At 29.0% G+C, this 12,789-nt stretch overlaps 1 protein-coding gene across 4 annotated transcripts in view; it reads left to right on the forward strand.

Annotated features, from left to right (window-relative positions):
• mle (dosage compensation regulator mle) overlaps window positions 1-12,789 on the forward strand; it is a 99,545-nt gene that overhangs the window by 9,615 nt on the left and 77,141 nt on the right. For 3 of the 4 annotated variants that reach the window (XM_075364396.1, XM_075364397.1, XM_075364395.1), the window contains exons 4-8: window positions 916-1,140; window positions 3,608-3,747; window positions 9,943-9,989; window positions 12,090-12,319; window positions 12,480-12,644. In XM_075364396.1, coding sequence (XP_075220511.1) covers window positions 916-1,140; window positions 3,608-3,747; window positions 9,943-9,989; window positions 12,090-12,319; window positions 12,480-12,644 — 807 coding nt within the window. Of the gene's footprint in view, window positions 1-915; window positions 1,141-3,607; window positions 3,748-7,613; window positions 7,720-9,942; window positions 9,990-12,089; window positions 12,320-12,479; window positions 12,645-12,789 lie in introns of those variants that run through there. The other variant, XM_075364398.1, reaches the window with a different exon arrangement.

Genomic DNA, 12,789 nt, shown 5'->3' on the forward strand with positions numbered 1-12,789 from the left:
TCCAAGATAATTTAAATTTTAAAAAATATAATTTTTTTTACCATAGGAATAGAGATGGGAAAAAAATTTATAATAGTTTGCAGGCCTTTTGATGTAGAAAATATAGGTGCAAAAACTCCTTTTTTTAAGTAAGGTAAAGCTAAAAAAAAGGAAATATATCATTTTTTTGGATGGGGTAATTATTAAATAAAAAGACTTTGGCAGTTTGTGATTTTGATAAACAAAACTTCAGCTTTGCAAGAAAAACTCTTGCTAAAATGCCCCAGTAAGGATTTGAAATTTATTTTTGCCAAAATACTTTGACTATATTTCCAATTTTTGCAAAAATATAGTTCATTCTTTCCCTCTGAAGATAGTACCTGTTTACTTGGTACTCTACAAAAGTTTGTAGAAAATCAGTCAATGGGGTCCATAGTTACAAGACCAAATACAGGCCAGTATACACAGGCTTATGCACAAACCCCCATCTGTCAAAAAAAGATTTTTTTAGACTTTGGATCAATGGAATGAAAGGGTTTTCTTGTAGATTGTTTATAATTCACTAAAATCTACTTTTTTTGTTGAATTTGTTTTTTTGTTGTCTTAAAGCACAAAACTTATAATTTTTTTTACCAATCAGTATAATCCCCATTATAGCTATAGCAACATATACTGCTACAGTAAGGAAAGTAATATATTCTTGGTCTCATCTTAAGAATTTAATTGTTAATTGTATCAGATGTTTTTCTTCCTACTATCTCTTTTTTCATAGTTATAATCTGAAATCTTTTTCTTAATTATTAACTTCCTCTATCTGTACATAGTATAAATAATAATGCATTATTCAAGGTGTTTTTATACATTGTGCAGTAGATAAGATTTGCAATATTATTAATATATTTTGATGTGTACATTGCTTTTTTCTTTCATTTTCAGACTGGTATTACAGTCATACAAGGAGATGGCTGTGACAGGTCTGGAGAATTGCCTGCTGATGGTCCAGTTGCACCACATGTTTCACTTGGATTATCATCCCGGCCAGTGTTTCAACCAGGATTTAATCCAGATACTATGGGGTCTGCTTATATGCCTATACAACGTGATGGTGAACGTCCTCAGACTTATCTTGATATTATGCAGGATAAGAAAAATATGGAGGAGGTAAGTAACTTTAAATTTAATGTAACTTTCTATATGGTAATGAATGATAATTTAAAAAAAGTATAGAAAAAGGTTCAGAATTCAATCTGTATGCATAAAGAATGGTGAGGATTGAGAATGATAAGGAATTTTGAGAAATTATGTGGACAGCATTGAAAGTCTGCACTTGAAAAGTTTGTTTGTGGGATGCTGAACTAAAGCCAATGATTTTAATTTAACATGCATTTCCAAGTTCATATGAAAAAAAGCTACCAAATAAAAATGTTTGTCACTGGGGTTCACTAGTTCAAAGAAACAATCTGTTCTCAAATAGAAATCCCCCTGGAAGGCCACCAATATTAGAAGTAATTGTTGAAATAAATTTGAATGAAACTGCAATTAAAGCCCTAATAAACGTATCGCTTGTTGAAGCCTCATGTTACAAATTCCAAAAACTGTTCTTAAAATTCTACATAAAAGGTTGTATTGTTAGTAGTACTTAACCTTATATTAGCCTCTTTTTTTGTTTATCCACTGGAATCGCCCTAAGGTATTACTTCAGAGGATGGTATGAGTGTAAATGAAGTGTAGTCTTTTACAGTCTCAACTCTACCTTTCATGCAGCTGCCCGTGCCACATCTGTTTCTGATTACTTTTTCTTCCTTTGCATGCTCATGAGATGGATAGTAATCTTCCATAGTCACTATGTTCATTTAATTTTTCAAAAGAAATAGTGTATTATAAATTAATATATAACGCTTTCTTTATAAGCAAAAATATATAAAAAATTCTTGACAAGGCTATTGTAAATGATCAGTTCTGCAACTAACTTATTTTATATATTATGTTTGAAGAATTAATCATTTCATTAGAGATATTCAGAATAAAGTTACTAAAATAAAAAGGAGATGGAAATTTGATTATACACCATATTTATTAATTGATTCTAATAGTCGTGTGTAATAGTTGTCACAAAACATTAGATTATTAGTCTTGTACTAATTCTACAACAAAATTACTACGATTAAACAGAAACTTTAATCAATTTGAGCATTGTGGCTTTCCCTTAGCTCATCATCTTTTTTTCCAAAATATGATCTATGAAAATATCTAACTGTGATCCGAGTGAATTGTATCATCTCATTGTCTGAGATAACAGCCTCCGTTAAAGCCACTACTGGCAAGGAATGGAGGGGATGGTGTAGTGACCAAACACGCTATGTTGGCGGATTCTTCTCCCCCTCGGGGGAGGAATCGAGATGTCTGAGAACACTCCCATTAAAGCCTAACAGGGCAAGGAATGGGGGGGGTGGCGACCAGAACGTCACTAGGCTGGTGTCTTCCCCTACGGGGTTGGGATGTCTGAGATAAGACCTTTGCATGATCTGCTGGAAGCTATATCTTTGTTAGATGGGGCTCCTGCGCTAGGTGCATCCCTGGATATTTCTTGCTAAGGAAGTGTGAGGCCTCCTGGGGCCTTACACTAAGTGAAGGACCCATGACCTTTTGAAGTATTGTCTGTCACTAACATGAAGGAATTCTTCCCTGGTGTTTAAGCATTACCATTTTTCAGTTTTTGAAACAAAGATTATTTGTTGAATATTAGAATATGTGAAGAACAGGAGAGTTGTTCTCCATTCTGTTGCTTATTCAGTTGTCAGCAAGCTATTGCACTTCAGGAATTATTTAGTATTCGGTGGTTACATGTAAGTTCCAATGATTACTGCAATATTATCTAACTTATTTGCTTGTAATGATAATTCTCTATTATTTACAAAAAGATTATGGAATGATTGAGTATGAATGAATTATGGAGTTGCTTTGATTTGTACTTATAGTAATTTCTATATGATAGAAGTTATTAGCTGGATATGTTTGAACCAAAGAATGTACCCTCCAAAAAGTGTGCCAAAAATGTGTAACAAGTATTTAGTCAGTCAATACATTAGACTGTGTTAAGCTGTCATATACTGTTTTCTATTTCATGTTCTTGCTGTATTTGCCTTGTCTAGGCATATATCATCATCCACTTTAATATTATCTTTCTGTTTACTTTAATATATTTTCCTTTGTTGCCAGTATCCTGTCAATTATTTTCTATGCTAATTTTGAATCTCTTCTTTTCTTCTGTTATTCCAACAGGATTGAATTATATCCCTTTTTCAGTTAAAATTTCTCATAACATATTCTTTTAAGTTTTAACCAAGGTACTTTATCTCTGTTTTTAGTAACCTATAAACATGATGCTGTTAAAATTTTTTAAAGAAATTAATAACACTACACTGTCTAAGAAGTTTTTCTGTTTTGAAGCAGCATGTCCCTTTGTTTTGTTTTCAAACTGTATGTTGTTTTAATTTCCTAATATTAATTCATATATGTATATATTTTTTAAATTACTTAGCAAAGTCTAATAAGACTTTTAATTTGTGATTAATTTGAGAAATGTTGTTGTTAGAAGTGACTTATTAGTATATTTATTTGTTTATAGGCAGAAGATTTAGATGTTAATGCAAGAATGCATGGTAATTGGACCATAGAAAATGGGAAATCAAAATTACATCAATTTATGCAATCAAATAAAATTAATTCTGATTATAAGTACACTATAGTAGGGCCTGATCATACAAAGTGAGTACTTATTCTGTTTGTTTTTAATTTTTTTGCTAAAGAATAATAATTGCTCATAATGATTATTACTGAATTATTGCTCATCATTCTATACTGGAATCTTCACTGTCTTGTCAGTGGGGCCTGCCATGATGTTCTGGTAAACGGATAGCCATTTCTACATTTAGTATAATTACTACGAGGGTTGATAAAAAAATATGTAGAATTTTCATTTTCTCAAGGAAATGTTATTTATTCATCAATATTGATTTTGTCACCTTCAGATATAATACATTTGTGCCAGCACTTTTTCCAGTTTTTGAAGCACCTCTGGTATGCAATTTTTGGTTTGGCATTTAGCTTCTTAAGTGATTCTGTTTTTATCTCTTCAATGTTGGCAAAACTTCATCATCCTTTTATGGTTCTTTTCAGCTTGGGGAATAGGAAGAAGTCATAAGTGCCATGTCTGGTGAATATGGAGGCTGAGGCCTCATAACGATGTTGTGTTTGGCCAAAACTTCACGAACAAATAGTGAAGTGTGAGCAGATGCATTATCATGGTGCAATTGCTATGAATTGTTTTGCCTCAAGTTGGGGTTTTTTTAAATTGCTTCACGCAAATTGCATAGAAGTTGCAGGTAGTACTCCAGGCAAGAACTCATGATAGACTAAGCCACTGAAATTGAAGAAAAGTGAAAATATTTCACATTCCGTCGAACTTGATAAGCTTATTTTGATCTTGGTTCTTCAGGAACCTTCCATTAGGACGATTGGGCCTTAGGTTTGATGTCATATCCATATGCCAATGTTTCATCACCAGTTATTACCCATTTGAGCAGTTTTAAATAAACTTCATTCAGCAACTCCTGAGCAGTGTTCATTTGGCACTGCTTTTGGTCTAAATCCAATTTTGGAACAAATTTTGGTGCCATACATTTCATGCCCAAAACAATAAAAAAAATTGCTTGGCATGAGCCAAATGGTATACTAGCATTATCAGCAACCTCTGATTCTAATTTGGTGATTGTTTATTATCATTTTCTTCACTTTTTCGACGTCATTGGTTGTTGATGTGCTGAGCATTCAAAGTCTTCTTGGCCCTCTTGGAAACGTTTTACCAGGAAATATTTTACCACTTGTAAACACTTATTTTATTCATAGAAAAATCGCCAAAAGCAACATTCAACATTTCCAATGCGATGCTGCATTTTATTTATTTCTTAAAGCAAAATTTAATGCAAATTCTTTGTTCCATTTTTTCATAATTTAGAAATTGCTGGCCATATCAAGACGTGTAATCTTTTTGACAGTCAACAATAAACTAAGCATCCTATATGGCTATCAATGTAAACATACATTAGGGACAAGTGTACAAACACAAAAAAAAATTGTGACAGTTGGACTTATACAGCCTGGGAGATTAAAAGTTCAGCGCATATACTGTTTAATCAGTTAGTTGTTTTTATATTTAACTTTCCTCCTGTTTATCATTACAAATAATGTTATAAATCAAGTCAATGAATATAATTTAAGATTACTGATTTTATTTTATTATTTTACTCAAAATAATTTACTGTAAAATTTTACTTTAATTACAAAAAAAAAAAAAATGGGTTTTTATAAGTACCTTCTATGATGCTGAGGTTGAGTGTTCCAATTTTAAATATGCTCACGAGATATCAACTATACTAAATAAACCACTATATTGTATCTTCTAGATTGTGTACTTATTGTCTTGTTTGATATTAATTTAAACTAGATTACTTGATGCAATTGAAGTAGATATGTTTATATCTTTTAAAGCCACTGGAGTAACGTCTGAATTTTAGATAATGTTTACTGTGTGTTTTATTTCATTTCATCTTAGTTTTCTTTTCTCCTTCTTAATTTATTTATTTTTTTATTATAGTTTATTTTATTCCACAGTGTTTTGGTTGTTTTATATTTGTATAATAAGTTATTTACAAATTTTAGAACAGATTGAAATTATGTGGTGGTATGCTAGAAAATTTTAAATGATAGATTTAATGTCCATTCTTTATCTTGATTATATTTTGTCCTACTTGATTTCCGAGTGATAATAAACATAAGTTTTAAAAGGAGGTATTTAAAGAACCTGTTTATTAATGTATTGTATTTTATATTGCTGTAGAAGGATGGGATGTTGTATGTATATTTTATGTCTAGCAGTATAACAACACAAAAAATATTTAAATATGCTATTGTATTTGGATTGTTAAAGGTTACCTTACTTACATGAGAGTATCATATAGGTTCATGTAATGTTATGCTGAAGGTTGTATCTCTATTTTTATTTTAAATAAGTAAAAACCTTGGTTATTTTTATTTTTTTATGAAAGTGTGCGTTTTATGTCAAACACTGTAATAATAATAATATCAACACTATAATAATATCAACTATTATTTTATATTCGTATCTATATCTATACAGAATGTTTAAAAATTAAAGACATAATTATTGATAGATTATTACTGTTTTTCACAATATATTTGTTATTAACTAAAATATTAAGAAAAAATTGTGTATGCCATATTTTAAAATGAGACTAGCATTTCAGAGGCTGATTGCAGTTTTCTCTTTTCAAGTGACTGATCAAGTGTTTTCATTTAAAAGTTTAGCTTTTTGATTGCTTTATGACCTGTCTTGCGCATGGTTTTTAATAATTCAATTTATTTTATTTTTAAGTAGTGTGTGGTGTATAAACTTTAATAAAGAGGATTAACTATTTTGTTAACTTCAATCTGCTTAAAAATTAAAATAACATGTTTGATCTTTAAGTGATTGCTTAAACTGGTTTTCAGGTTGATATCCCTTCAACTCTGATTTAAACATTTTCTGAAGTCATACACAACTTTCTTAATATGGTAGTGTGAGATGGGAATTCAAAAGTACCAGAATTTAGAAAGAAAAATTTATCAGATTAAGCTTAACCTCATTCAAAAGTAATTCTTTTGGTCTATATTATTGTGCTTGTACCAATAATTTCTGGAAGGTTTCAGTTCTATTAAAGTTCATTGTGCCAGCTACATTTTCTTCTTCTGCTGAAACCAGCCAATTATTTATTTTTCATTTAATGATGTTTCATGTGAATAAAAAATGAAATTTTCTTTATATACTTCCCGGTATGCGTCTTTAATTATTGAATGATCCTTGTACATATAATATTTACTGATGTGTTAAATTATCATTATTAATTGTTATTTATTGATTAAAATTATCATTATTAATTGTTATTTATTGATTAATGATGATAATATGTTTATATTAAATGAAAACTTGAGTTATGTTTATGAATATTATGATGATGATGGCAGTGCATTACAGTCTATGTATTTTTTTTTACATAACTTGGGCAGAAGTGTTATTTTCCTGACCGAGATATGTGCATTTGTTTTTTTATAATCATAGTATATCATTTATTAGAACAGAGTTTTAGAAAAATATATGAAAGAATGTTTATTACCATCAACTATTTCATTGCTGATGGTAATTTTCATTTCTTTTTGTTAAATATATTTAATAAAAATTATGATGTATCAGTCATATTATAAATACAATACTGACTGAGATATTTTCTCAAAAAATTTTTGAGATTATCTCTCGGAGGAAAATTTATTTTAAGATTAGAATTATGTTTTTGCAGATAAGATTGTATAAGGAAACAAATGACAATGAAAAAAGATGTTAAAAATGCATTTCCAGTTGCGAAAATAAATTGTGTTTGTATTTGGAAGAGCATATTTAACATGTGTTAATTGTATTATATGGATTGCATCACAGGTGAAATAATTAGCATTATATGTTGATTTCAAGAATAAATATATATTTCTGTTAATTATGTTTGTTGTGGAACAGACTGTTTTGCATTGCCATCATAATATGATTCCGTTCCATTATATTTAATATAATCATGATGAAAGGCGGAATATTGTGTCTGCTACTATCTGGTATTGGTTTTGTTTTCTTTGAAGGTGAGTAAATTTTCTGTTAATTTTTATTTTGCAGTCTAGCTTTAATCAAATATCTATGTTAATTTATAAGAATTGGTGACTTGTATTTTAAGTAATCTTTGTAGAGAAACATTCATATGTTGAAAGTTGTCAAATCATTGATGGCATTTTCTGTGATAGAAGGAAGTACGTTAAGGAAATAGTGTCAGGTGTTAGAATACTGGTGTGAAATTTCTACAGTATTGTTCACAGTAATCTGAAGATTTGTAGTGTTTGTTAAAATATTGTAAAATTTCTCCAGAAACAAAAAAGGGCAGGATTATGTTAGGTCAATATAAAAGTTTTCAAAAACATTAATCACAGGAGGCATTATGTTAATTTTTTTAAATTGTCTTTTATATTGGCTAAATTCAGTAAATGACATGTGAGTGTGTCAGCACTATGATTTGCTGTGCAAGTTCCTCTAGAAACACAATTTTGCATCTGGAGCATCCACTATACTTTGCATCCATTACAACTGATTTTTATTTCTTTATTTTTTTTTTGCTTTGAATCCATTCTAGAAAAAAGTTACAAGGATGTCTTTTTAAAGAAGCAGCTGCAGAAGGTTTCTAAAAGAATATATTTCACAAATCCTTCCAAAGATGTTATCTACATTGGTAAAAGCTGTAGTTGCTAAAGGAATATGTTTTACTTTGAAGAAGATATGAAGTTAAAACTTTTTTATGTAGGTTTTATGATATAAATTTATCCCAGGAAAACTTTGAAGTTATTTTATGTATGCTGAAGTGTGAATATCCAATTACTGGGTGCTTTCTTGTTAAAATAAAATCAGTGTTATTTCACTAGTAAACAATGTGGTCACAAATTGCCATAACTTAGCATATTATTTTAACTGCATATCTTTTTATTTTCTGTTAATCTTTAGGTGCTTGATGAATCAGAAAAAACCCTTTTATCATCTTTAAATTATTAACTATTTGATATTTTAATAAGAAAATTTATTAATGACTTATATACTTTGTTACAGATACATTTATTAAATACATTTTTTTAGATTAGGGGAAGGTGAGGTGAATGTTGAAATATCTTTAAAAAAAACTAAAAATCCACTTGCTTCCAACCAGTTAATTTCATCTACACAACTTTTATGTAGAACCTGTTGTTTTTAATCTATAATATACAGATAGTATTTTGTGATTTTATACAATCTTAGTATAATCCTTTGGTACATGTGAAATTTTGTAACATATTTACATTTTTATATATAGATTTGATGATTTTTATTTAAATAATAAATTAATTTGTAACTGTGTATTTATTTTTACCTTGTCTATCAAAATTTCATTTTTCATTCATGGTCGATTGTTCCTATTAAATATAAAAGGAACTGAAATTAATAATCTTATTTTAGTTAGTTCTATTATTGATTATTTGTTTGATATTGTAACATAATAGCGATTTGAAGGTTGATGTTGTTTTTTCTATAGAATTTATATAAAATAAATAATTTTATATTTACTGATGTTTAAAATTAAAGAGAAAAATTAAACCTCTACAGCAACAGAAAATGCAAATGAGAAGTTTAATCACCACAGCATCATTTACATTCACCATATGTGAGCTGCACAAGGTGCAAACATATATTTTGATTTTTTGCAGTATTCCTCTGTATGTTATATAGTATAATACAGAGTTATGCAAAGTACTTCACTTCCTAATATCTATGTAGTATTGAATATGTTGAAAAAAATACATGTTTGTTTGCATATGATGAAGAAACAGATAAGAGGGTGAAAATTTTCTTTATGTAGAATTATGTTTATTAATTTAACTTTAATTTTATTTTCTACTTTAAAATTTACAAGTTTATTTTTTCAACCTCCCCTATCTCATCTCAAAATTGCATTTACTAGAAATACACTTAAAGACGAAGATGATAATTGTGCAGATTTATTAATTTATTAAATTTTTCTTTTTAATTATATGCTTAAGTTAAAAGTATTTTGGTTGTTTTGTGCTTTGATAAACTTATAATTATTATATTTATTTGCAACTCTAGCATGACTAGTATTAAAATAATTTCTTATAATCCATTTTTTAATAATTTTTCTTATATGACAGATAAATCAATAATTTTAAGAAGATTATAATTGGGTCTGGATGGATGGTTTGGAAACAATATAAATGAGTCTATATTTTATTTAAGTGAATAATATTATTTATAATTGTTTATTTTTTCAGGAGTTTTGTTGCGGAAATGGCTATATATGTTAAGCAGTTGGGTAGAAGTGAGTATTATGACGTAATATTTGTTTATCAATGTTTTAAAATAATTATAGTTATTCATTTTATAGATTGTTAACCAAATATCTGTATGGAATATGGATTAAAATCAGTCTGCTGTGGGTAGTGTGTTCGGGTCTCTCTGATTTTCTTTTGTTAGATTGTTTCTCTGAGTCACTGATTTTTATTTTTTAATTGTTACTATCATTTAGTATTAGTAGAATTCACATGATAAAGCAAGTAAAAATCTACTGGTTTTGTACTTTGATTATCAATCCCAGTAATGGATTATCAATTCCAGTATCATTTACATAATGCATATGTAAGAAGGTAATTAGGTTTGTATAAGATATAAATTCAGTTAAAATTTATTTGATAGTAAAAAAAAAATCATTGGGATTTCTGTTATATACTTTTAAAAAAGATTTGATGCAACTTAAAACGTAAGTGGCCATTTCAGGCTCATAATTTTACAAGAGTAAGAGTACCTTTTTTTTTAATTTTTAGTTAATTTCTTTTATCATGAAAAAAATTAAAAAATCCCATACATAGGTCATAAAATTGACTTGTCTATACATATATTGAATAGTAAAAAATTATGAGAGCCTTATTTCTAACTAGACTGCACCTTCATTTTTTACAAGGATGATTATTACACAACATCTCAGGGAAGAGAGGGCATCTAGGGAAATTGATGGGGTTGAAAATATGTATTAAGTACAAATAATGTAAAGCATAGAACACACTGGGGATTACTAAATTGGTTAATTTCACATAAAAAAATTAGAAAAAAGTTTTCTTTATGCATATACAATACATATGGATGATGGGAATCTAGTTTGGATTTTTGCTAAAAAACATGTCCCTTGGTAATCTTTAATTTAGTGCTTGTTAGGGTATCCCTTTTCTAGCTGTGTAAAGCAACTTCTTTGATCTTGTAAGTTTTTTTTTAATATTTCCATTCAGTTTTACCATGCCTAGAAATTACTTGGCTCATTCACCCCTTTGATAATCTTGTCTTCTATTCAGAATTCAGAAAACATGAATCTTTAAAGGAAGGACACTCCTGTAGTTCATTCCTAAAAATATGCAGATTATGATCCATCAAAGTTTTGATAGTATTTATTGAAATTACAAAAGGAAAGAAACTTATTTATAGAAATAAATTTGTAATATTGTTTATAGAAACATTAGAATTAAAATACTGAAATATTCTTATTGAAATGATAGAAATAAGTGAATCTTCCAGAACATTTTTATGTGAAACATTTTTCTCATAAAAATGAGAAAATTAAAATACTCATAAAATTGAGTAGATTTCTCATAAAATCTACATCTGCAAGATGTAGAAACTACATCTTAACAGTCCTGAAATTTGAAATCCAGTATCTTAGATTTTTTTTAAATTTCATATTCTGAATATTGTAATCTATGAGGGTCACATTCAATAATTAAGGACACAAATAGCTGTGGAAGCAAAACAGTTGGTAAGAGGATATAGTTCAACTCCAGCTAAAACTTGTAGACTCTCTTATTGAAGAAGATTGAAGGATTGCAGTTAAAATGATTGCTGAAAAATTACACTTGTACAGACAGTAAGTGTCTGTACAGTTTATAGTATAATTTACAGATTGGCTAATTTATAGTCGACAGATCAGCATAAGGAGACAACTTCACATGTTCACAGAGCTGAAAAAATGGTATCAGTGTGAAGGTGATATTTTCTTGTTCATTATTGTAACCTGTGAGAGAGATGGATTCACAGTTATAAAGTTAAATGGCAATGGCAATTGACAATATTAAAGAAAATGTGCAAAATTGCCTCTGACATCAAGGCAAAGATTTCTTTGCAGCAGGCAAATAAAACTGATAAGTTAAATAAATATGCTTATGTATGAAATAAGATGATTTGGAGATGGGACAAGTGTATGTTACAGTTTATGCTGAAAAGTGAAAAAATGCTACATTGATTAAACTTTTAGATCCAGAGCAATTTGTGCCTTTTTTATTGAATGACCCTTGTACTAGCATTTTAAAAGGTTTTAGGATTTTTAGTTACTTAAAAATTTTAGTGTGAGTGTGAATGAATATGGGTTTTTTTCTAGGTATAACTGGTCGTGAGGCTGGTTCAAATAAGCAGCAGGCATCAAAAAGTTGTGCATTATCATTGGTTAGACAACTTTATCATTTAGGTGTAATCGAAGCATTCCAGGGCACGCTAAAGAAAAATAAAGATGCTGAACAAATGAAGCCTTATGATGTTGCTGTAGCTCCTGAAACTTTAGCCCGAGTGAATGAAGTATTAGAAGGGTTGGACATTCAACCTGTGTCTGTGGTAAGTGGAACAGATCTGTAATTGTAATAAATTTTTTTTAAACAATGAATTTAAGAAAGATTACAATTTGATTCATACACATAAACATTGTAATACTTACTTTTAATTGAAAAGAATGGATGATCTTGTGTGTTTCAAAATGTATTTTCCTTTTTTTAAGGATAAAAAGGAATCTGGTGAAGCTATTTCATTGGTTACTGATCAAGTGCTCGAAGATTTTGCTGCATTAAAACCACAGCCAGCTGGTGTTGTGTCATGGTCACCGCCACAACCTAATTGGAATCCATGGACAGCCTGTAATATTGATGAAGGACCGTTAGCACATGTAAGTTCAATTTTAACAGTATTAATGCAATAAATTACTCATGGTAGATGGGAAATTCTGAAAACATAATTCTGGAATTGATGATTTTGTTATCTCTAAGATAACCCTTGTTATTTAGCCATCTGACTACCATTATTTAATTTTT

The sequence above is a fragment of the Lycorma delicatula genome, chromosome 4 (assembly GCF_047948215.1).
Source record: "Lycorma delicatula isolate Av1 chromosome 4, ASM4794821v1, whole genome shotgun sequence".
Lineage (NCBI taxonomy): Eukaryota > Metazoa > Arthropoda > Insecta > Hemiptera > Fulgoridae > Lycorma > Lycorma delicatula.